This window comes from Protomyctophum parallelum, assembly GCF_964188405.1.
Source record: "Protomyctophum parallelum genome assembly, chromosome: 9".
In the NCBI taxonomy this organism is placed as follows: domain Eukaryota; kingdom Metazoa; phylum Chordata; class Actinopteri; order Myctophiformes; family Myctophidae; genus Protomyctophum; species Protomyctophum parallelum.
The window spans coordinates 20,464,555-20,490,520 of NC_139706.1; the positions used below are offsets into that span (position 1 = coordinate 20,464,555).

At 44.8% G+C, this 25,966-nt stretch overlaps 3 protein-coding genes across 3 annotated transcripts; all 3 read left to right on the plus strand.

Annotated features, from left to right (window-relative positions):
• Nucleotides 1-1,517: 1,517 nt before the first annotated feature.
• Nucleotides 1,518-18,775, plus strand: mindy4b (MINDY family member 4B; the record flags this gene model as incomplete). Its single annotated transcript, XM_083773164.1, has 11 exons — nt 1,518-1,622; nt 2,231-2,410; nt 4,017-4,136; nt 10,451-10,548; nt 10,671-10,836; nt 12,569-12,634; nt 13,436-13,506; nt 13,730-13,802; nt 14,542-14,703; nt 17,438-17,618; nt 18,630-18,775. The coding sequence occupies 11 exons, from the start codon at nt 1,518-1,520 to the stop codon at nt 18,773-18,775; spliced, it is 1,368 nt and encodes a 455-aa protein (XP_083629290.1).
• On the plus strand, nt 6,970-7,437 carry LOC310863912 (28 kDa heat- and acid-stable phosphoprotein-like; the record flags this gene model as incomplete). Its single annotated transcript, XM_083772440.1, has 1 exon — nt 6,970-7,437. One exon carries the CDS (start codon nt 6,970-6,972, stop codon nt 7,435-7,437), a length of 468 nt encoding a protein of 155 aa, XP_083628566.1.
• Nucleotides 18,776-18,915: 140 nt separating the features above from the next.
• Nucleotides 18,916-25,418, plus strand: tekt1 (tektin 1; the record flags this gene model as incomplete). The annotated part of the gene is made up of 8 exons (XM_083773165.1): nt 18,916-18,923; nt 20,336-20,532; nt 21,000-21,165; nt 22,419-22,547; nt 22,875-23,021; nt 23,112-23,337; nt 24,602-24,801; nt 25,259-25,418. The coding sequence occupies 8 exons, from the start codon at nt 18,916-18,918 to the stop codon at nt 25,416-25,418; spliced, it is 1,233 nt and encodes a 410-aa protein (XP_083629291.1).
• Between the last annotated feature and the right edge of the window lie 548 nt (nt 25,419-25,966).

Below are 25,966 nucleotides of genomic sequence, written 5' to 3' on the forward strand. Positions count from 1 at the left end.
TAGCCTACTATATGTGCACTCCGTCCATGTGTGTGTGCGTGTCCTTCCGTCCGTCCGTCCTTCCGTCCGTCCATTATCAGCTAATCTCCGGCACTGTTGGCCCGATCCATGCCAAACTTTGCACACACTCCCTGGATGCCAACGACGAACCTCTGCCCCAAATATTCCTCAACGGCCTGTTATAGCGCCACCATGAGGCCGATTTAGACAAAACACATTTCTGTACATTACTCGTACACATTTTATCCATACATCACACAATTCGGTATACACTATCTCCATAGTCATGTGATCAACACGGAGCGGCACCATTTCCCATCTTCCATCCTGATTGGCTAAGATTGGAGGATTGGCTTCCAAAGCTCACACGATTGGTCCGTTTCGAAAAAATGCCACAAATCACAAACACAGTGTGCAATTTCCGTAAAATTATACACGCACATTTCCACTAGGCCGAGGACGACATGCCACAAAATGTTCCCCCAAATCAGCCTCACGGTGGCGCTATAACAGGTTATTAGCTATAACTGCATCGATCTGTATACAACTTATGTATGCGCACTCCCTGGAGGCCATGGAAAAACATTGTCCCTGCATCCCTCCACATCTGCCGGCTTTTCACATTGGCCTATTATAGCGCCACCAGGAGGCCACAACCTGACCTGCCCTGGGGGAGACCTGTGCCCTGAGGGGCACTTTATCTAGTTGTGCTGTTTTTTGGACTAATAACGTATTCAATCAATCAATCAATCAATCATATATTAGTTATTATGGTGGTAGTAATCGTGGTAGTATAATAATAGCCTAGTAGTAGAAGTCGGGAGAAAAGTTGTACTAGTACAGTACATGACATGTGTTGCTGTTGTCAGATGGAGAGTACAGAGGCAGTCAACAGACAGGAGGAGATGAAGGACATTAAAAGGAGATTGTCTGACTTGGACAAGTGGAGACAGGTGTTCACCTGCCACAGGTAAACAACTCAACTGTCTAGACATTACAACAATATTCATCAACTAGTCTCTGTACTTAATCAGTCAGTGATGAAGTAATACACATTTAGCCTGCACATGAGAAGTACAACTTGTCATGGTGTAATTTTGTTTACAGCTTGGAACTTCAACACGTAACAGTAAGTGTCTGTCTGTCTGTCTGTCTGTCTGTCTGTCAATCTGCAATTTAAACCAATGGAAAGATCACATGACTATTGTACTTACTGTACTTACTGTACCTCGGTGTGTGTGTCACGTGTGTGTGTGTGTGTGCGCACGCGCGCAGGCGCGTGTGCGTGTCGAGACAGAGAGAGAGAGAGGCAGACGGACGGAGAGGCATTTAGTTTCATTGTTGACACTGCAAGGTTACTCTCTACAGCCACCTCTGTAGTAGGAACACTAGTAGGCTATTAGGAGCCTAGTAGCAGCATTAATGCTATACCACTACACTAGTAGTAATAGTAATAGTTATTGTTATACACTTCTAGTATTGTAGCTACAGTTAAAGTACAGTACTAGGTCAAAGTGATGACAGATTACCAGGAGCTGGTCCGCTCCATACCAGCACTGCAACGGCACGGCACTCTGGGGTACATCCAGCTGCTGCAGCATCAACTGGACAGAGTCCCTGATGTGAGTTTATCAAAAATGTTTGTTTATTTTAAGATATGCAAGATATTAAGAAGACAAATCTAAAAAAATATGTCTCAAATATTACATATTACAATGATTTGGGCCATTTTCTTGAGCTGAGAGGAGTTCAGTGTCGGAGAGAGCAAGTATAGGACAGCTGAAATGTGTGTTTAGGGGTGGGACCCGGTCGGAACAGTTCTATTTCAGACCCGGTTCAGAGATTGAAGAACCGGAATCGGTTCCATCATATTTGGAACCATTTCTGGAACAGTTTTTCATCACGATGTCAGAGCTGGTATATGTGGACTTGACGTCTGCTATACAATGATTATACCAGTGGTTCTCAAACGTTTTAATTTCACTCTGAGAGCACAAATGGAACCAAATGGACCATCAGAGACCTGTAAGGTTCCAAAAGGAACTTTAAGGGAACCGTTAAGGAATCGGACCGGTAAGAGGGAATCGTTAAAGAACAGGAATCGTTAAAGTCCTAAAGGTTCCCAACCCTTATTTGTGTTACTATGTTAGTTCACTGCATGTGCGCCGTGTGGTCTGTGTACCCTGTGTGTCAGTGTTGTGTATGTCTGTGTGTGCTGTGTGCATTCCAGAGGGCTGAGAAGAAAGAAGAGGAGAATGAGGAGGGCTCGGCGAACGCTCCTCCTGCAGGCGTTCATCAGGCTCCAGGAGGAAGCAAGAGGAGTCTCGCCACGACCCCATACTCCGTCCCCAGAACTCTGGCAGTGTCCCCCAGCCTCGGCGGACTGTCCGTCACCCCCGACCTGGCTGTGGTGGGTCTCAGACTAATGACTCGTTAAGAGCTTCAACCCTGTATATGTATGCTTCGTTGTCCGGGGTCCTCCAGGGGTCTGTACTTCGCCCCATCCTTTTTTCTCCGTCGTGCACTAAAGCCGATAGTTGAAAGTTCACCCGTAACGACTTGCCCAGAGCAGAACAGGGATGCTATGGGGTTCATGTGGATATATGGAAAATAAATAAATACAAATAAAATAAATAACGAACTACTTATTAATGCATGCTTGTGTCAGTTTGGTCTATAGACTGGATGCTCGTGGGACAGTCCACTCTATGGGATGTATTTCTATAGAAATACGAGCGGGCTACATGACACCATCAACGAACGATGACCAGCTCTCTGTGTGTCAGTGTGTGTGTGTGTGTGTGTCACACAGCAGTCCAGTCATCTTATTAATTTATGGCGCTGTCAAGTGGCAGATCGACCAATGAGAGCAGTTATCTCCTCTAGTAGTTGACAGTGTTGGAAAGTAACTAAATAAACTTATTATTTAAGTAATGTAATTACTTTTTCCAGTAACTAGTAATATAACTAATTAGGAAAAGTGCCCCTCGGGGCACATGTCTCCACCAGGGCAGGTCAGGTTGTGGTCTCCTGGTGGTGCTATAATAAGCTAATGTAAAAAGGGTGCCATTTCTTCTTACGCCACGATGGCAATTGGATGATTTTGTTCCAAAAATGTGTTTTGCAAAAATCCACCTGTTGGTGGCGCTATAACAAGCCAATGTGAAAAGGGTGGGATATATCACTCAGCCTAGTAGGAACGTCTGTGAAAGATTCCACATAAATTCCACGCTGAGTTCATGATTTGGATCAGGATGGAATATGAAATATCAGACAGATCTGTCTTGAGCAATATCAAAAAATGTGTTTAACAAAAGTCGGCCTCCTGGTGGCGCTATAACAGGCCATTCTGGGAAATTTGGGGCAGAGGTTCATCGTTATCCTGGCGCAGCCAGACTTCATCCGCCCCTATTGCATACCGTATGCCCCGAGGCAGATTAGTGCAGCGCAGTGGTAGATTAGTATCACAATGCGAGGCTAGTTCATCATTGGCATCTAGGGAGTGTGTCTGCAAAGTTTGGCATCGCCCGGGTTAACAGTGCCGGAGATTAGCTGGTAACAGACGGACGGACACAATCACACACACAATCACAGTGCAAAACACACTCTCTCCCCATTCCTTCGGCCTGGTGGAGACAATTAAAAAAGTAATTCCAAAAGTAACTTGTAATGGTTGACCAGGTTGGGATGGAGTTGCTTTGCAGGCTGCTGATCCAGTCTAGATCACGTAACAGGTAATATATTACTGTTTTTGAGTAACCTTTCCAACACTGGTAGACAAGCAGAATCTCTTAATGTATTGTATCAATGTATAATATTGATGTTAACGAGCTATTTAGTAGTATGATGTACTGTAGGAAGAAGTAGTTTCATTTCAGATCAGACAGGTGTCGATTGCTATCTCTCTCTCTCTCTGTCGTCTTACATGTGCACGCGCGCGCACACACACACACACACACACACACACACAGGCTTCTACAGTTTTATGATTTCATTATGTCTTTGTTGATTTACAGAACCTGAGGAAGATTTTGTTTGGTGGAACGTTTCACGTCTTCAACTATGAGTGGAGGAAATCTTTCTTCAAGTTCAGAGAACCTTTTTCAGAACTGGCCTATGCTCTGGAGGCAGAGAGAGTGAGTTCAAATACTATTGCCTTTATTATATCACTATCACTATTACTGCTACTATAATCTGCTGCTGTTAATACCGATACTTAAACTGCTACTATACTACTACTGCAACCAACTAACTTGAATGATCAGACCTATAGTACGATATGGAATCGGTAACAACAGTATTCAAGCCATGCCCACGAGCAAGTAGTCTTGCATAGCCAGACATATTAGTAGTCAAATAGCTCCACATAACACCAAGCATCAAATCTAGATTCAATTATTCATGGGTTTGAGCCCCTTGAAGGACTGCTAACAACCTTAAACGTCCACTGCATCATATCACCGCCCCAATGTGAAGGGCAGTCTTAAAGCCTTTGACGTTTGCATTGGTTCATGTGCTAGAAACTAGATTGATCCCGCGGGGGAATTTCAGTAGTCCAGAGCAGCACAGCAGTTAAGAGTTACAGGAGTAAGGAAAGTACTGTCGTATACACAGGACAACAGTATACAATAGTATTCTACACCTATACAACTATCCTGCACTATATGCAGAAAAACAACAACAACACAAGTTTACAGTGTCCTCTCCATATCCCATCCCAAACAAATAAAGTGTACATTTGAATCAGTGCAACGCAAGAGAAAAGTGATGTGTAAGTGTTCACTGTGCCATACCCTAAAAGTGTCATTAGAGGTCAGAGTCCTTGGAACACATGTTATCTTACAGACAGTTTATAGTCTCGCGAGACAGACTAAAGAGTCAAAGGAAAAGAGGGTGCACATCGCGAGCAATTAGGGGTTCAGCGTCTTGCTCGACGACACTTCAACACTAACTCAAGCTGGGGGAGCCCGGGATCGAACTGGGAACCTCAGTTCACCTCACTTCACTCACACGGGTGTGATTTTTCATAAATAAACACCCTACTTGACCACACTACAGCGTCACACAAAACAAGCATAAAAAACAACTGATCTGCAAGCTTGAAACGCAGCACAAAAGCGATGCGTTTCGAGTTTGCACATCTTCTACTTTTGCTATTTACGGAAATCTCGTATGTTCAAGTTTTGGACATACGAGGTTTCCACTCAACAACAGGGACGATATATTTACTGTATATGTTATAAATATGTGATGAACAGAACAGCAGACATTTTTTTTTTTTTTTAAGATATTTTTTTGCGGCTTACGCCTTTTTATTGATTTTTGAAGGGACAGACAGTAGGCTGACAGGAAACGGGAGAGAGATGGGGGGATGACATGCAGTAAAGGCCGTGTCGGGTCCGGGAGTCGAACCCGCGGCACACTGCGACTGGATTACCAGTCCGGTGCCCAGACCGTTACGCTACGGCCTGGGCCAGAACATTGATCAGAGTCTGGTCACTGAAGCCTGTATGGGGCAGAATGCACTTCACATGTAGGCCTATTGTATGGGAACAAATGCTCTACCGCTCTGGCTCCTGGCCAATAATAATAAAACTTTATTTGTATAGCACCTTTCATGACATGAAATGCAGCTCAAAGTGCTTTACAGAACAATGGAGAATAAAAAAGAAAAGCAAGGCAACGACATTAAAAGACAAGCAGTAATGCAATACAGTGAGGACATGAATAACAAAAAATAAAAGATCAATTAAAAGCAATGTTGTAGAAGTGGGTCTTGAGCGGGTCAATGACCCAAACTGACTTTTTCCTGCAGTATTATGTTTCCACCACAAATCAGCTGCTGTTTCATTCGTGCAGTCACCCAACCCAAACCCAATCAACCGCTGTGGCACGTGTAGTCACCCAACCCAAACCCAATCAACCGCTGTGGCACTTGTACAGGCACTTAAACCAAATGTAAATACGGTAAGGTACGATGTTTTGTGAACAAGAGTATGATTCATTAAACACTTTAACGATTGTGACCTTTGTCAAATAATTGGATCAGGACAATAAAACAAAGTGCTGTAGGCTTTACAGCCGAAACGTTTGTTTCATGTCTTACTCTGCGTCCTAAATCCTATAAAACTATAATATTGGCACTATGGCTATCAGTGTGTGCAGCCACTTTCTTGTTTAAGATTCCCTCTCCAGTTTATTCACCCGTGGACCGGCACCGCTACAAGGACTTTGATGTGCGTAAGAATCCTCGTGCACAGTGCCGGGCCAATAAAAGACAAATCACACTTTGTTTTCTGATCGCTTGGATGTGGACGATATGTAATTGTATTGTATAAAGAGCACAGAGAACGTTTCCGACTGATTTTCTCTGGCAGATTCGTCGGATTTCCTTTCCAAGTCAGAAACTTACTCCATGCTCTTCAGGTGCCTCAATCAAATGACATAATGTGCACACCAGAAAAACGAAAGAAGACAAGGCATTTTATTATTTATTTCCTCTATTTATAAAAGCTTGTCCACCTCAATGGATGCCTTCCCAGTTCCCGCGCCAGTTGGTCTTCTGGTGCTTGGAAATAGCTGACTATCGCTGACAGCGTGATCTACAGTAGTACTAACGTCGACTCCAATTGTAACAATGGAATGCGGATGTGCTGATTCTATCTCAATATATGGGCTAGTTCCAATGTTTGGAACTATAGCCCATATAGCACCCCGCAACATCAAAGTGTGTCAACACTCTCTTCTTCTGGCCAGATCAAGAAAGTGACATAATGTTCTCTCCTTGTTTACATAGCTGTGCTTGAACCCTTGCCCAAATTTGGAGCCGACTGACCTCATCAAAGTGACATCACCGATGGGCCAAGAACCATATATATCCCAGGGAAGACAATTCAATGCAACATTCACTTTTCAGTGACTTGTGGTTCAACACCAGTTTAAGTTTTCATTTCAAGTAGATATCTCAGCATGCCTCGAGGTGGTAAGAAGAGCCACAAGGGCCAGACGAGGCGGTTCGGCAACCCAGAGGAGATCGAAAGACAGATGAGAATGCAGGAGAAGGAGAGCCCTGAATCCGACCCGGACAGCAGCAGTGAAGAGGAGGAGGAGGAGTGCAAGAAGAAGAGTCCCGTGGAGAGGCTGATCGAAATCGATAATCCCAACCGCACGCCGCAGAGAAGCGGCAAGAAGGCGAGTGAGCTGGACGTGAACACGGCGCCCATAGAGCTCTCGCGCAGGGAGAGGGAGGAGATCGAGAAGCAGAGGGCCAAGGAGCGATACGAGAAGCTACACCGTGAGGGAAAGACGGATCAGGCCAAGAATGACCTGGCCAGGCTGGCCATCATCAAGAAACAGAGAGAGGAGGCGGCCAAGAAGAGAGACGAGCTTAGGAAGGAGAAGGAGGTTGGGAACAGAGCCAGTCAGCCAATCAGCTGAGCACATTCCGTGCTAAACGGACGGACAGACAGACAGACAAAGCTGTGCATATAGGAGGGGCTAGCGCCCCTTAAGAAAACATTACGATTTTATAATAATATAACATTAATATTTACAGGAACACAAATAAACATAGAGTAGAGTCAGTAGACAAACTAGAAAAAGTGCCCTTCTGGGCACAGGTCTCCACCAGGATAGGAATGTAGGACATTGCAGCTTGCCTTCATCTGGTGGTTGGATAAAAGGGCAACAAAAGTAAATTAGAGGTAAAAACACTTTTCGGCCAGTTATAGCGCCACCTTGAGGCTGAGTTGAAATTGTTCATGTGGCATTTCTTCCTCGGCCTAGTGGGAATGTGCGTGCACAATTTCACGGAAATCACGCGATGTGTTCATGATTTGCAGCATTTTGTTTGAAACTGAGCACTCCTGTGAACTTTGGAAGCCAATCTTAACCAATCAGGATGGAGTCTGAGAAATCTGAAAGACCCGTTTCGTTGAATGGCTCTAGAGAGACTGTGTACCAATTTGCGTGATGTTTGGACAAAATCTGTAGGTGTACTGTGCAAAAACTTGTTTTGCACAAAGCGGCCTCCTGGTGGCGCTATAACAGGCCGTTCTGGAAAGTTTGGGGCAGAGGTTCATCGTTGGCATCCAGGGAGTGTGTGTGCAAAATTTGGCATCGACCAGGTTAACGGTGGCTGAGATTAGCTGCTCACGGACGGACGGACAGACGGACACACGGACGGACGGACGGAGTGCAAAACATACTCTCCCCCCATGCCTTCGGCCTGGTGGAGACAATGAGACGTAGCTTGCAAGTCAGTTCAGGCAGACATACTCGAGGGGGTTCATGCCATGCTCAAAGGCGCATACTATACTCAAGGGGTTAACATGCTGCATTACTTGTGGGCGCGTATAGGTGTGTTCAAGTCCCACACATCATTCGCCGATGCGGCAGTCAGCTGACCAATTGGGCAGGCTACTTAAGCTCACTAGACTGCATTCTCTTCCTGCCTTCCTCTGCTCATGGTTCGTGGTTGTATGTGATGTTTGCTCCCTCCACCGGTGGGCTCTGCTATTTATGCTCTCCATGGGGGGTTATTGTACATCTATCTCCCTGCTCTTTATGTTTTATGTTGTTGCTTAATCGTGCCGAGCAGGGAGAAATCCAACAGAGCAGAACGCCAAGTCAAATATCATATGCACACTTGTTACTCATTCTGTAATAAATATCGGTAAATGTATTCGTGAGTTGTCTGACTGAACTGACATAGTCTAGATGACTGATGTTACAAAAAGTCAGCTTCATACTACAGGTAGTACACTTTAAAACCTTAAAGTATAGTCACAAAGTTTTAAATGATATTAATCCTTCCAGGATTTATTTTTATTTTTATCTCATATTTGAAATATAATTTGTTCTACACCCCTGGGCACTGAAGACTGATGTAAAGACTGATATAAACAATGGCTTAAAAAGTCTCAATTATATACGATAGTGTTGTACTACCTCTGATGCATCTTGCATCTGTCACAGAACAAATATAAGAGATTTTTTTTCTGGAGCCTTGGAGGGAGGTCTATGTATAATAGATAGAGAAAAAAAGAAAAGGAGGTTGAAGAGGCCAAAGAAAGCATTAATAACTAGAGCGTTTGACTTGCACCCACCTGGGCGCCATGGCCTAATCAGCGAGCCCTCTATTCAATTCCCGGTCGGCTGGGCCATTAGCTCATTGTCATAATGCACTTGCCCGCAATCCTGTTTCTGCCCACTATAAATAAATGCGTTAAAATAAAAAGTGGTCTAACGCTCTGCTTTAGACGGTCACTTTTTAGTTAAAATGACTTCATTACTAAACCAATCAATATGAAAAGGTATTACGAACTATACTATACCAGGTAGCAGGGGTTTTAAACATCCTGACACAGGAGAGAGGCAGGGAGTGAGGAAAGAGAAGGGAAATGTATAACTCTAACCGCCACCAAAGAGCCCACACACGGCAAGACATACAATAAGCATGCAGACTTATATACTAAATCCCAAACACAGCCTATACCACCCATGACCAACCCAGTGGTGTTGATACCTGCTATACTGGCACAGCTGGGGCCAAATGTACACGGTTCTGAGGAACTACTATTAATTTAAATCACTAAAACAGCTGCTTTGCACAAACAAAACAACCAAAAATAGGAACAAAAATAGCAGAGGCAAATTAAGAGCTCTTCATAATAAAACAAAAAGGACAATATTAATAAATACTTATTACAATTTAAAACAATACAAATACAATATAGGCAGCCCTTTACCTCAAATTAAGAGGGTCACACTACGACAGTGCTCTGGTCCATATATGCAGCATGACACTGAACCGGAGCTGAAGGGCGCCGCATGCAGTCGGCATACGAGGCCATGACTCGAGGCGCCATGCCACTGAACCATCAGCAGCTAATGGCAGACAAGGCCTTAAGCCTACGACATGTGGGGGGAAGAAGCAGCCTATCCCAGGGAATCTGGGATTCCCACTGTCAATGCCTGGCTTGCAAGATTTAAGGAACATTCCGATGTTGCTCAAAACTTACATTTATCAAAACACATGAAACTGTGCCTACTGCATACCATCAATGATTCCCTTGCACCTAAACCCAACACACCACCAGGCAACCACAACAAGCCAGCCAGCTACTCTGGTGGCCGGGTGTGGCTTCCTTTTATTCAGTCAGCAGCCAGGTGTCACAGCTGTCCTGAATATGGGTGATTGGGAGTCAAATCACAGGTCTAGGAAAGCTCAACTGAACTCTCACTGCAGGTGCTTTACCCTTACCCTGCAGCTAGAACCTGAAGTGTGTTTTTGTGACCATTTTGTGGTCATTGAAAGTGTGTGTGTGTGTGTGTGTGTGTGTGTGTGTGTGTGTGTGTGTGTGTGTGTGTGTGTGTGTGTGTGTGTGTGTGTGTGTGTGTGTGTGTGTGTGTGTGTGTGTGTGTGTGTTTGTGTGTGTGTGTGTGTCAGGGAGGAGCATGTGCCATTCAGATGGTGGTCCAGGCTTTCGTCATCAAACACCTGCTGTTCAGCAGACATCCTGATGCAGAGAGCTGCTCGCTGCAGAGGTCAGACCTTTTACACAACTAAACTTCACACATCATATAGCAGTGTTTGCTGGTTTTCAACTAGTCTTCAGAAAAGTCTTGAAAGTGTGATTTAGAAGGTATTTGTGGAATCTGTGTGCCAGCCTCAGGGAGGTGGGGGACAGACAGCAGGACAGAGCGCTGTCCGCCGCTCTGTGTGACATCCTGTGGTCAGCGGGAGACCAGAGCAGTGCCACCGTGACCTTGGTGACAGCGGACTACTGCATCACCCCCCACCTGGACTACAAACTGGACACCTTCACAGAGCGGGTGTGTGCATCTCTGTGCACAACGTAAACAACATGATGGGGCCGATTATTGGGGCAGCAGTACTCGTAAGGTTCCCAGTTCGACCCCCCTGAGTTAGCGTCCAAGTGTCCTTGACTCTGAAGCCCTAAACTGCTCCCATGATGAGCAGGTTGCTCGCCAGTGGGGAACGTGCATGTGAATAGGTGAATGTTATGCACATTGTGAAGTGCATTCGAAAAATTTGAAAATACCTATAAGCCCCCAGAACTCCCTTGGACCCCTGGGGGTCCCCGGACCCCACTGCCACTCTGAGTTGGGGTTCCCAAACCTTTCCATGTCAAGTATCCTCAAATAGCCATAGCATCTGGCTGTGGCCCCTAATGTGAAATAGCAAAAATAATTGTGAGCTTGAATCTGCTTTGCCAATTTCAGAAAAGTGATTAGGGGTCCTATCTTGCACGCCGCCTTACCCCTTATCCCTAAATGTCTTTGCTATTTTTTACAAATTTTTAAACTCTTTTAAATATTTCAAATCTTTCGATTTCGAATTTTGATCTACAAGCTCACAATGTGTCAATGTAGATCGGCTAGTTGAACAATCTCTAAATGATTTTCAGTAGTTAGTTAAGGGATAAGGGGTAATAATAATAACAATAATAAAACTTAAAATTTGTATAGCACCTTTAAATGCAGCTCAAAGTGTTTTACAGAGCAAAAAAAAGAAAGAAAAGCAAAGGTGTAAAGGCAAGGCAATTAAGTGTAGATAGAGGGGCAGGGGGAGGAGTGGACCAAGTATCGAGCCCTATGGGCCTAGGGGACGTGGTCATCTAATTATAGAAATGGTAAATGGTGCATTTATATAGCACCTTTTATCCCAAGTGCTTTACAACGTGCATTACATTAATAATAGATTGCATTTTTGTAGCACTTTTCTATGCAGAGTGCTTACTCAAAGTGCTTTACAATGGCCCATGCATTCCTATTTCCTATACATTGGGAGGTGAAGTGGCAAAAGGTCAACACCAGCGTCCTCACTTCCCACATTCACACACTAATGGTGGCAACCACTGGGAGCAATTAGGGGTTCAAAGTCTTGCTCAAGGACACTTTGACAGTAAGGTAATACATGCGATTAAAACCAATCCTGCGAATTGTCGGAAAGTGCGCTTCGTTTGGCAGGTGTGAAGGCTCATTCGAATTCTGGTGCGGATCAAACAATCACATTCTAGTTCACCAAAAATGGGGGTTTCACTTCGCTTCCAAGCGCACCTGACTTCGATTCACTGCAGGTGTGAATGCAATCCGCATCAAATAAAGGAAATGAAGCAAACAATGTGGCAGATGAATGAGGAGTAGGCTAAACACAGTTGCAGACGGAGAAGGCATACATTTGTGCCATTACCGTGGATAGACGTGGTCCAAATAGGAATGTCAGAAGAGCACATTAATCAATTGAATTGAATTGAACCTTCCAATTCCCAAGCGGCCACTCTTCCTCCTGATTCACTGCCGCCCCCATAGGGTTTCAATAACAAGAAAGAAAACACTTAACAGTGAAAATAAATTCTTCAATCTCTAGAGACTGCTCTGGTTAAATAATGGTTTAAATAAATAAAACGTAATTAAAGCCTATAAAACAATTATTATCACAGTCAACACTGTGATAATGTAATATGACAGACTGTCATTGCTGTATTTAAGTATAGTGAATAACGCTCATGACCTTTCAACTGTGTTTGTCGTGTTTGTATAGCTGCAGCTTTTCACCTTCAACATCAAGGAGGAGGTCAGGAGATTCATCTATGAACACATCCAGTGTGTGAGTCTTCATATTTATTCATTATTATTATTATTGTTATGCTCTATGCCTGGTTTTGACTATGTTGTCTATCAGTAATCATGTCATATAGATAATCAAGTAGATAAATATTTTTGAATTTCTCATGTTCTTCATTTGACTGGGCAGAAGATTTGAAGAGGAAACACATTATGCCATCATGTGTGTTTCTTTCCATTCTGAGTTCAGTCTGCTGCCGAGCCAAAATAAACAAGCCTACAGTATACACAGACAGTATTGGGAAATGAACCCGAACAGGGGTCCGGGGACCCCTAGGGGTCCTTGAGGGAGTTCCAGGGAGGGGGTCCCCAGCTAAATGATAGTTATAGGAACCAAATGGTCCCTTATATGGGTCTGTAACTCTGAGAGTGTAAAAATGGAACCAAATGGACCCATTAGAGTCCCTTTGGTTCCATTTGTACACTCTCAGAGTTAAATTAACTGTGATTTTACAATATAGATTGGGGTCCCAGAGATAGAAATGTCATTAAATGGGGGGGATTGTAGCCTAATTCAGGTCAAACCGCGGGGGGGCCCTTGAAACGAAAATGGCTGAAAATCACTGCTAGAGCCGTAACAATCTTCTCTTATGGGGGGTCCTTTGCATATATTTTCAAATGGAGGTTCCGCAGGCTAATGAAATGAGTATTATTTTGGGGGTCCTTGACGTGAAAAAGTTTGGGAACCCCCGAGTTAGGCCACGCCACCTCCAGACACACACACACCGTGTCACATGGTCAATTCATTCATTGCAAGCAAGATTTTTTTCTGTCTTGTTTACAGTTTAAAGAAGATGGCTGCCATGGAGTTATTCTGTTTCTCTACAGTCTCATCTGCTCTAGAACAGTCAACAGGTAAAGGTACACTCAAATATCACCCCAACACCCAAATATCACCCCAAACCACAGTATCATCCCAAAACCCAAATATCACCCTGCGTGTGTGTGTGTGTGTGTGTGTGTGTGTGTGTGTGTGTGTGTGTGTGTGTGTGTGTGTGTGTGTGTGTGTGTGTGTGTGTGTGTGTGTGTGCGTGCGTGCGTGCGTACGTACGTGCGTGCGTACATGCGTGCGTGCCAGGCTGAGGGAGGACCTGGACTCCAGCACCTCTCATCTGCTGCAGCTCAGGATGGGAACGTTCACCTGTCGACAGGTAAACAACAGTCTGTCTACAGCTCACATGAACATCTATGACTTCAGGAGTTCTATCCACAACAACACAACAAGTACAGTTGAATTTGAGATTATGTGAGGAAAATTGCCCTGCATGGCTGTTATTATTAGGATTAGGCTTATTAGAGGTTATGGTTAGGGGTTTATGGAGTTGTGCACAATTTAAGACCTAGAAGTTGCAGTGCAACTTGGTTCCAGCCTGATTCGCTGCGCTCCGGAACGGAACTATAACTCAGCCTGAAACTATAACTATAACTCAGGCTGGAACTATAACTATAACTCAGGCTAGGCTAAGGTTAAAAATGGCAAAAGCAAATGGTAAGAATTGCAATAATTAAACTGCTATCGTATACATTTTTGATGTCTTCACAATTAGCAGTACAAGTAGTAATAAGTGCGTGTGTGCGCGTGTGCCAAGCCCCCAGGGCTGGCTAACGTTGAAGGTGCTACCTACTGGCCAAAAGTGGAACTGCGGCACATTCATGGAGGTGGACGGACTTTCAGTGACGTCATGTGCGTAACGTGCATCAACCCGGAAACCTCAACTTCCGCTCACTCAAGTCATTGAGTTATAATGGTACTTCCGGCAGTCTTCCGGGTGCTTCAAAACTCCACTGAGAAACTTCTATTGAAATGAATAGCGGGGGACGGGGCTGTCACTCCCTGTCCTCACTCTGTCCTTTATAACTCAATGGCGTGTGCGTGTGGTTGCTCTGCAGGAGATGATGAACCTGTTGCTGACGGGCAGAGCCACTCCCAACGTCTTCAACGGGACAGTGTTGGACGGAGAGGACAGGCCTCTGCACGGGGTCACGGCCCGCAGTCACGTGGGATACCTTCACTGGAGCCGCGAACAGCTGGACAGAAACACCCTGCCTCAGGTCAGCCTAACCTGGACTACACTGGAGTCCATAGCTTAGTGGCTAAAGAGGCCGCTGTTACCTTATGCATGCTACAGCAGAACAGACTACATTTGTTCATTTCGACTGGCTACAATACAAACAATATGACATCATTCAGAGGTTGGGGTGGGCGGGATTAGAATAGATTTTGGGTGTTTCTTGTGATTATAGCCAATAGGGGACCACTATTCTTGATGGCGAAACTAAGGTACGTGGGTAAGAATGGTGGTCCCTTATTGACCTTATACCTTGGTATAAGGTCAATAATGACAATAACAGGTCTAAAGGCTTTAGAACAGCAGTTGTAAATAGACTTCGTTAGAAGCATACTTGCACGCTGTGCTTGCACACAGGTAGGCCATGTAGTGTTGGGGAGTGTTAAGCTACATGTAGCTGAGCTACGTAGCTTAGCTACATTTTGCTGTAGCTTGTGGTATTTTAGCTACATTCATATTTGTGTACCTCGTCAAGTAGCTCAGCTACTTTTTGGGTCATTTTTGGTAGCTTAGCTACTCAAGTTACAAGCTACAATTTTGGGCAATAACATGAAAGAAATATATAAATTTTGACCATTGGTTGCTGTGTTAATTCTTGTACTAGAACCCCCTTTGAAAAATCAAGGACTGTTCCTTTTTCTGATTGCTTTGAGGGCATATCAGCACTTGACAAGCCAACAGCTGCCTCTAATTGGCCTCTGATTGGCCCTGGTATCACAGGGTGGGAGGGGTCTCCCAGAGGGGAGCAGGGGTCTCCCAGGGGGGAGCAGGGGGAGGAGGGGTCTCCCAGAGGGGAGCAGGGGGAGGAGAGGTCTCCCAGAGGGGAGCAGGGTGGGGGGGTCTCCCAGAGGGGAGCAGGGGTCTCCCAGAGGGGAGGAGGGGTCTCCCAGAGGGGAGCAGGGGGAGGAGGGGTCTCCCAGAGGGGAGCAGGGGGAGGAGGGGTCTCCCAGAGGGGAGCAGGGTGAGGAGGGGTCTCCCAGAGGGGAGCAGGGTAAGGAGGGGTCTCCCAGAGGGGAGCAGGGGGAGGAGGGGTCTCCCAGAGGGGAGCAGGGTGGGAGGGGTCTCCCAGAGGGGAGCAGGCTGGGAGGGGTCTCCCAGAGGGGAGCAGGGTGGGAGGGGTCTCCCAGAGGGGAGCAGGGGGAGGAGGGGTCTCCCAGAGGGGAGCAGGGTGGGAGGGGTTTCCCAGAGGGGAGGAGGGGTCTCCCAGAGGGGAGGGGTCTCCCAGAGGGGAGGAGGGGTCTCCCACATGTACATTCTCAATTTAACGCTGAAAAATAAAAAGTAGCTGAGCTACTTTGAGCTACTTTTTCCATGTAGCTGTAGCTTTACAAGCTACATTTCTCCAGGGGTAGCTATGTAGCTTGATCAAGCTACTGCCATGGTGAGCTACTTGTAGCTTTACAAGCTACGCTTTCAAAGTAACTTCCCCAACACTGCGATGTATGGCCTATACTAGTGTTAGTGTATGGCCTACTAGTTAGTAGGCCATGTATGGCCTATACTAGTGTGCAAGGCACACTAGTAACTTACAGGAGGTACAAACAAACACCTGTGAAATCTCTCACTCTCTAGTGACCATCCATAAACAACCAAAACAAAAAAAACTCCATACCTCCGTCACAAATTCCCCACTGCAGGCAGCCAGGCACTGCAATGTCAACCATCTGTTCCAGCACTATACTGCTGTGTACACACACACACACACACACACACACACACCTGCTTGGCTTGAGCTCAGCAGCATGAGCCGTGGTGGGCGGGGTCTGCCAATTGAGTACTTTTTCCACCACTGGTTCTTAAAGTACCAAAAGTAAAAGTACTCATTGTGCAGAATGTCCCATTTCAAAATGTACAAAAGCTTTTGAAAATAGAAAGCTCACAATACGTCACATCGCGACACATTTGTGAGCTTGTATCTGCTATTTTCAAATGGCTGAACTATAGTGGTTAGTTACAGTATGTAAACTGCACCCCCCACATGTGCCAAGCAGGGAGGCATTGAGTACCATTTTCATAGTCCTTGGTATATTGAATCCCGAAACTCACAATCTCAAGGCGGACACTCTAACCACAAGGCCACTGAGGTGCTGGGTTAGAAATAAGGGACCAAAAAACAACGAGATTTGGTTGGGTACTTGGGTTTTGGTTTTGCATGGTGTATGTATGTATACTGTATGTGGGCTGAAATACATTAGCCCCCATGCTGTGATAATACTCTTTCAGTCAGGCAACTCACAAATAGATTGATCAATATTTATTGCAGAATGAGTAACAAGTGTGCATATGATATTTGACTTGGCGTTCGGCTCTGCTAGATTTCTCCCTGCTCGGCACGATTAAGCAACAACATAAAACATAAAGAGCAGGGAGATAGATATACAATAACCCCCCCATGGGGAGCATAAATAGAGCCCACCGGTGGTGCTAGGGTGGTGGAGGGAGAAAACATCACATACAACCGGGAACCATGAGCAGAGGAAGGCAGGAAGAGCATGGAGTCTAGTGAGCTTAAGTATCCTGCCCAATTGGTCAGCTGACTGCCGCATCGGCGAATGACGAGAGAGACTTGCACACACTTATACGCCCACATAGTAATGCAGCATGTTATCCCCTTGAGTATAGTATGCGCCTTTGAGCATGGCATGAACCCCCTTGAGGTTGTCTGACTGAACTGCCTCGCAAGCTTCGTATTATTAATGCTACTGTGTGTGTTGTAGGTAGGCAGCATGCTGAAGACGCCCATGCTGCCTGTGTGGTTGTGTTGCATCAATGGAACCTACAATGTTCTGTTCAGCGCCAGCCGCTCTCTGCTGTCGGACTGGAAGAGCGAGCACCTGTTTAACCTCTACTACTATAACGGACAGCCCAGTATGAAGCACACTTTAAGACTTACTATAGGTACGTATAACGTCTGTTTGTCGTCTTACTTTTATTTAGGGGTCAAGGCCGAAGGGACGACGAGAAGACCCCTTACTGTTTTCGTACCGATTCCGTCAGTTTTGTCAGTTCTGTGCCATCGTTTTCCACGACATTCGTCAATATGGTAGAGGGACGTGAGAAGTCAAAGTCATACGATTTGTCACACACGTTACCGCAGTGAAATTTGTTCTCCGCATTTGACCCATCTCTTGGAGCAGTGAGCCGCAGCCAAGGAGCGGTGAGCTGCAGCCGTGCCGCACTCGGGAATCATTTGATTAGTATATTAGATTTGACCCCCCAATCCAACCCTTTGATGCTGAGTGCCAAGCAGGGAGGCATTGGGTCCCCTTCTTACAGTCTTTGGTATGACCCGGCCGGGGATCGAACCCCGACCTCCCAGTTTCAGGGTGGACACTCTAACCACAAGGCCACTGGTAAGAAACTGAAGCTTACAGTCATTCCTCAAAGGACCTCTGACCTTCAGTTCTCACAATGAATTAATTTTATGATCTGCTCGATACACTCTTGCCGTCCAAAAAAACGAGACCCTATACGGTTGTGCCGTTTGAGAAACGAGCTTGTTATTCCGAGATCCCTTTATTTCTATTGTAAATAAGACGAGACCCTACAGCTGTGCCGTTTGTAAATAAGCTAAGAGAGACCCTACAAGTGTTTGTGGAACAAGATACAACATTTTCTTTCCTGCCTTGATCTCCTTAACCCCCCCCCCCCCCCTTAATTATGGGAACTATGCGCAAAAAATAATTTCACCCAAAACAGTGATGCAGTGACAATAAAGATGATTCTGATTCTGATTCTGCTACAGCGTCACACACAAAAGCATCACAAGTAGCAGAAGGTTCACCTTGACATGCCCAGAATAGGGAAGCTAGGTTTCAAACACATATCATTTTGGGGGTCCTTGGTAGAGTTGTCATGAAAAAGTTTGAGAACCACCACTCAATGCATAATGCTGTGTTTGCACTGCAGACACTCATTCCCACCACTGGGAGGCGTGGCGAGGAGGTGAGGCAAGCAGAGATGCAGAGAAGAGGTTCCCCTCTCTGGAGATGACCATCAGGACTAAATGGGCAGGAGCCTTTATCCTCTGGAATGGACACGCCCCCTTCTACTGACTGACTGACATTAACAACTTTATTGTTGTGGAGAAAAAAGAATAAAGACTTGCCACTAAAAATGCCTTTTGTATGTTGAACGCTGTCCATGGTGCTGAGTCTGACTGCTGATGTCTCTCTGGTGCTTCTATGAGTGCGGGATGTTCTCGTGATCTCGAATTAGTTCAAAATAGTTCAACAGTTTTTTACAGTTAAAGGTACATTCAGTGAATTCACTTCATTCAAATTATCACTTATTTTTTTGTTTTGTTGTGAAAATCCTATACTATAGAGTGCTAACAATATAAGGAGTTCCTCCCTGTCCCCAGTTAACCCCAGGGGGGCCAAAAAACCTTAGGTTTCGTTTTTGGCTAGGTGGCCCAGCCTTCATCCACATTTGTAGATTGTGTAGCCCAGGGTAGTCCGAGGTTATAGGCTACACTGTAGCCTATAACCTCCGTTAACCTGATAAACAAAAAGGTTCTGTTTGTTAAGAGCTGGATAGGACTTCCATAAAATGAACTGCTTTGTTTTCGCAAATCACTAATACCTTTACATTTAATAGGCACATTAACAATAAGTCTATACACACCTACTCTATGCACCTAACCTGTTCAACCTTAAAGATTGCAAACTTGCTTAAACTTGCTCTGCAGTCTGCATGTTGATAAGAAGTCCAAAATGACATTAGCCAATAGCCTATATTATAGTGTGTTATAATGTGCCAATGATTTAATGTACCGGTACATTAACAACACAATTAAATGTGTTGAAGACCCCTGGGGGTGTTGCAACACTGGGGGTAACTGAAAACCACTGGTTTAGGCCATTGAAACTATAGTGGTTTGTTTGCCTGCATGGCTGCATCGTAGCCTCTGTTGTCTGTTACCATAGCAACTGTTTGTTTATGTCCGGGCAGTCCACAGTCCAGTGAGTCTAATGGAGCTGTGGCAAGACAGACATCAAATTAAACTCTTAAACCGTTAATTAAACCAAATTCTACAGGTCTACAGCAGGAAATAAATAAGACCAGCAAAGCAAACGGTACAGTATTATTTAACAACTTTTATAAACGTTGGTATTTCTTTGGTTAAATAAATTAAGCGTTAAAAAGCTCTATATTGAGTTCGATTTGCGAAGGTAAAGTATGCGAATAGATTCATTGTAAGCAGTGTACAGTACAGTATCAACTGCTGTTTGTCTGTGTGTGTGTGTGTGTGTGTGTGCGTGTGTTAGAAATGACATTTAAACTATAGTGTTCTCATGATAAACAATAAAAATGTGATGGCATCGTGACTACGAGCTGTGCAGCCTCTTTCCTTTCTCAGTCAAAGTTTTATCTCCTGCGATCAGCATCTCCCCACTACTGGTGTGCGCTCCTACCTTTTTGTTTGTTCGATTACTCATGATAAACATAGCATAACATAACAATCATCACATATGAATAATATTGCGGTATCGCAAATTTCGCAATATTATAACACATCGCTGTGAGTTTGTCGATCGGTTTTACAGACCTGGACTTTGCTCAACCATATGGGGTTTAATTGACATTGCTGTGGTTCTGTCCCTTCCATCCAGTGTGAGCAGCAGCAGCAACAGCATCATGTCCTCCCTGGACGGAGGCCTGCGGTGGAGGGAGGACGGAGGCTTGAAGCCGGTGGACGTGGAGACGCAGCGGATCCGCTCAGAGCTGCTGACCACAGAGAGCCAGAGGCTCATACTGGAGAGTGACCGGGTCTCCAAACGCATGCAGCAGGATGCCAACAAGAAACTGGGTAAGAAGTTTGTTACAGTTACATGTTGTTATACCCTGTATGATATATGTATATAACGATGCAATGCTCTGTTTACAAAATGCTGTACCCAGTCCACCACTAACTGTATACAGTATATACTTTCCCCATTTTCAACTGTTTTTATTATATTTTGACACTTGCTTTGGCAATGTACGTTTTCTCATGCCAACAAAGCTCATTTGAATTTAATTGAATTGTAACAACTCATTCTATTCATCAATATTAACATTAGCCATCTAATTAAAATGAGGTTGATCTACTTTATTATCCTGCCCCAGACTTTTCTTTGTAGAGCTATAGTGCAAAGAGCAAACATTTAATTTGACCATGCAGGTTTAAAGAGCTACATTCAGCATATTGCCAAGTGCCACATTTTCCAAAACAATGAATAAAAAGAGTGCCCAGTCATGTGCAGCGTCCAGTCTGTGTTCATGGTTGTGGTTCAGCGCAGAGGGACCGAGAGGTTGAGTTCCTGAGACGAGAGCTGGAGCAGAAGCTGAAGGAGGTGATCGAGGAGACCGACGTGCTGCTCTCCTACCGGAGACGTGTGGAGATGAGTCTGGAGGCGTGTAAGGAACCACTGACCGTCACCATGACCTGTCTGGACCAGAGGTGAGGCCACATCCTAATATTATTAAGGCCACACCTAGACCTAGACCTTTCGATCTAGCATATACATATACATCTACATCTACATACATATACATCTTGCTTACATCTAGCATGCATCAATCTAGCATAATTATACAACATTGATGCATGCTAGATGTAAGCAAGATGTAAGTGTCATGGCTGCCCCAATGCATTTCCAATGGAAGTCACATGGTTTGATACAACATTTTGGACTACAAGCTGTTGTATGGCTTTCGGCTGTGTTTCGACTGCCCCCCTCCCCCTCATACAACACAAATGTGTCAAACCATGTGACTCCCATTGGAAATATATTGCGAGCTTGCATCAGCTATACATCTCATACAACAAGCATACATCAGTCTGTTGTAAAGGTGTGAGTGAGGCCTAAAACATTGCAGTGGTGGAAAGTAACTAAGTAGATAGTACTGTAGCCTACTTAAGTACAATTTTGAGGTATTTGTAGTAGTGTGTTGAGTATTTCCATTGCTTTTACTTCTACTCCACTACATCTCAAGAGGCAAATATTGTACTTTTATTCCACTAAACGTATTTGAAAACTTTAGTTACTAGTTACTTCTGTAGATTTTGATTATTATTACAAAACACACATTAACCACTTAAGCCCTATCTGCATTACAGCCATTTGAAAATAGCCAATTTACAAGCTCACAATATGTCACGATGTGACACATTGTGGGGGTGTGTAGATCTGCTATTTTCAAAAGATTTTTTATACATTATGATTGAAATGAGACATTCTGCATAACGAGTACTTTTATTTTTGGTATTCATACTTTTACTTAAGTAAAACATGCGAGTACTTTTTACACCACTGAGAAATAGTAATAACTCATCTCTTCTGCCTTGTGTGGCTTAGCAGCAAATTAACAATCCAAGAATGATGCCACTTCGCCCCCCAATCGCACCAATATATCCAAAGTATAGGTGTGATTTGTGAATGTGACCTTAGTGGATGAGAGTCTCTCTTATCAAAAATGTATATGGTTCACAGGATTGTTTGTGAACAATGCTGCTCCCAAATATGTATGCACTACTACTACTTTACAGGGCCAGTGATGGTCATAACTACCCTACAAGAGGTAGCCCCACTACTTTTTGCCATGCTGGTTTAAATCTTGTACGGGAAAATGACTCTTTGTTTTGTGTGTTCTGCAGCAGTTACATGGAATTGTTAGCCTGCCTCCAGTGTGTGTGTTTTGTGTTTGTTGCAGATTGAAGCGAGTACCAGTGGATCGGGTGCAGGATGAGGTAGAGAGACAGCTGCTACAGGAGAGAGAGGTCATAGAGGGTGTGGCTTCTCTGCTGCAGCGCACGCTGGAGCAGATCAACGAACAGCTACGGTAGCTTTCTGGAATAGTGCAAAACATATATCATAAATGTGCACTAATAGATATTATACTTATTCAGTAAAAAGGCATTGCCTGTGAAAGTGGATGATCTCAAAGAAGTCCAAGTTATTCGCAGTTAAAAGCCTCCCTGTAATGGAGAAGTGTTTTGGATCCCTGTGTTGTGAACGTGTGTGTGTGTGTGTGTGTGTGTGTGTGTGTGTGTTTACATGTGTGTGTTTTGTGAACATGTGTGTGCGACATGCATGTTTGTGTACATGTGTGTGTTTTGTGAACATGTGTGTGTGTTTTTTAACTTTTTTTTGTACATGTGTGTGTCAGTCTGAACCGTTCAGCCAGGTACCACGTGGAGAAGGATCTGAAGGATAAGTTCACCGCTCAGTGCATCGATGACTGCTGTTCCTTGATGAGAAACCATTCCACTGGCAGCGAGCACAAGTCCAAGCACCCTGACGTCATTCTACCAAGGTAAAATACTTACATTTAGTAGTACAAGTCATATTATGATTATTTCTAATTGAGCAAAAATAATAATCATATAATTACGATCATTCACAGCATGGTAATAATTCCGGAAGAGTGGGAGAGTTTCTCAGGCATCAACATGTCCAAGGTGGAGCGGGAGAAGGTGAACTCCGTGTCACTGCGGGCGCTGGTGGACTCCCTGCTGGAGCAGACGGCGACAGACATGCAGAGACAGCTCCAAGCCACCAACTCAGCCTTCAGACTGGAGGTCCTGGAGACCAAGACCGTGAAGACGCAGATGGAGGAGCACCTGGACAAGGCACATTACATTACTTTACATAACATAACTACTACTACTACTATTACCTAACTATTAGCCTGACCCAGAGCGAGACATTTCTCGTCTAGAGGGGCGGGTCGCGCCTCAGAAATGCGCGCACCCTGATTGGATCTCATCGATCTGTCCGTCACCCCCGGCCCCTCCTCTCCCCCCTAGTGCAGCGCTACGTCACATCATTTAGAGCGACGCCCACCCGGAAGGGTTGACTCCCACTTTTAGACTTGTTCAGCCCACGGCTTTTTCCAGGCTTTCATCTTTCGCGCAGACGAAATGAAAGCCTGGCTATCGAGGCTACCTAACTATTGACCATATTCACAACATGGCAGCCTGCATGGGCAATGGGCTCTATGCACACAGAATAACTCTTACTACTTCCGGGCCCCATCCCTACTTCCTTCACAGGTTCTACCGGTGATACTAATTAAGGCTATGTGCAATTTCAAACCTTTTAATTTCAAGGACCCCCATAACTCTGAGAGTGTACAAATCCATTTGTAGCCTTCATTAGTATCAGCGGTAACACCTGTGAAGGAAGTAGGGAAGGGGCCCAAGTTCTTTCCAAAATGGCGTGTGTGCATAAAGCCCATAGTGGTGACAGTATTAAACTAGAAATGCACTCCGTCGAGCTGCCAACTTGCGCTTCGCACACAAGTTGGCCATGAATGGCCTACTTGTGTGCAATTTATCTCTCACCACTATAATGGGCTCAATGGGTTACTTCATCCACATATGTCGGTGTTGTCCCCCGGAACCACCATTTTTACATAAACATACATAGTTATGTCATCAGCCAATCCCTGATTGGCCGAGCGACGCTACCAATATACGGACCCAATCCAATCGGTCGAGGGGCCACCGACATACCGGTACACAGCAAGCTGCCAACCTGCGCTCTGTAACAAGTAATGAGTAATTTGTTTCATTATGGAAACTGATTAATAACAATTCAAGCATTGTCAATAGAGCAATGTACGATATTGAACCATGTATGATATTGACTGTATGATTTAACAATACCGTGTAGGTCTGAGACTAAAACGAGACAAGAACTTCTGGGAACTCAGATTAGTCTGAGACAGACATGGTCGTATATTAAAATTGCCTAATGGGTGCACCACTGCTCTGATCTGCACCAAACTTTGCACAAACACTGTTCAGGCTCTGCCATGCCCATGACAATATAGTCACACCGTACTACTTCGCCCAGGTATGATAGTATCATCTCTGATCTCTCCCTCCTTCACAGATTCTGGCTGAACTTGGCAGCCAGGAGAAGAACATGGAGTCTTTGCAGACGGCCGTCGATGAGGAGCAGAAACCGCTGCAGGTTGCCCAGGCCCGGCTGTGTGCCCGCGGCAGGAGACCCGGCACAGAGCTGTGCCACGACCCGGCACAGAGCCGCCTGCTCTCTGAGGTCCAGCAGCTCACCAACCACCTCAACAGGTGAGGAACAGCATGCTTTCTGTTCTAGTGACAAAGGAATAGAATCAGATCCGTTTTGAAAGGAGGAGGTCTTTTTTCCAATTCCAATTCAAAAATAGCTTCGAATCGTGCCACATTTTCAGCTTGTAGATTGTAAGCATTAATGCTTTTGTGTGACACTGTAGTATGATCATGTAGGGCAGTAATTTAGGTTACTATACTTTGGTCCGACGGAGCATTGGTCCGATCGACAACCTACTTCAAACCCTCACCCTAACCTCCCCCGGGGCAGACACCTAAACCTAACCCCAACCCTCTCCCGACCCCCAGCGCACCTCGGACCATTGCTCCTTCGGAGCAATGCTCCGTTGGATCATAGTATGCCTCCCAGTAATTTACGGATTTACTTAAAACATAAGAGGAATAGGAGGTTTCTGCCTGACACTGACAATATGCATTCTAATCCCCGTCACTACAGAATGCGTGAAGCTTTGCTCCAGTCTGAGACGGAGCAGAAGAAGCTGATTCGCTGCCAGTTGAACCTGCAGGAGAACATTGATATCAAGGCCAACTCTCTGTACATCGATGAGGTCATCTGTGCCCAGCTGAGAGAACCCATCAACATACACCGCTTCTGATTGGACAGAACCCGTCTTCATACACAGCTTCTGATTGGACAGAACACATTGTCATAAGGCAATAAAGAAATGCAGTTCCACCGCATGTACCGTTTTTGTTTTCATGATTTTCATCCGTTTAAATGAGTTCAAGTTAGGCCTGCATAGTGCACACAGTATATTGTCTTAGCATTAACATCGCAATGAACACACAATCACAATGTACACGACTGTTTAGTACAGTAGTGACATGACGCAAAACATAGCTAAGATCAATAAAACATTTTGAAGTCTTGATTGAAAACTTACTGTAGTTTGGAATTAGTGTAGTTCCAAACAATCCTCATAAAAGAGTGTTAGAAGCAGTGCGATACATGAGCCATGTACGTTTGTAACAACTGGGAGCCTATGTTAACAGCATAAGTCTGTTTTGTGCATGGTCTTTGTGAGGGTACCTACCCTCCCATGGGGAGAACATGCAAACTGCAAAACATCTTTTTGGGGGGTTCGTGGCACAAAAATGGCAGTCCGTACGCTAATGCACATCAATTTGGTGGTCCTTCACATGA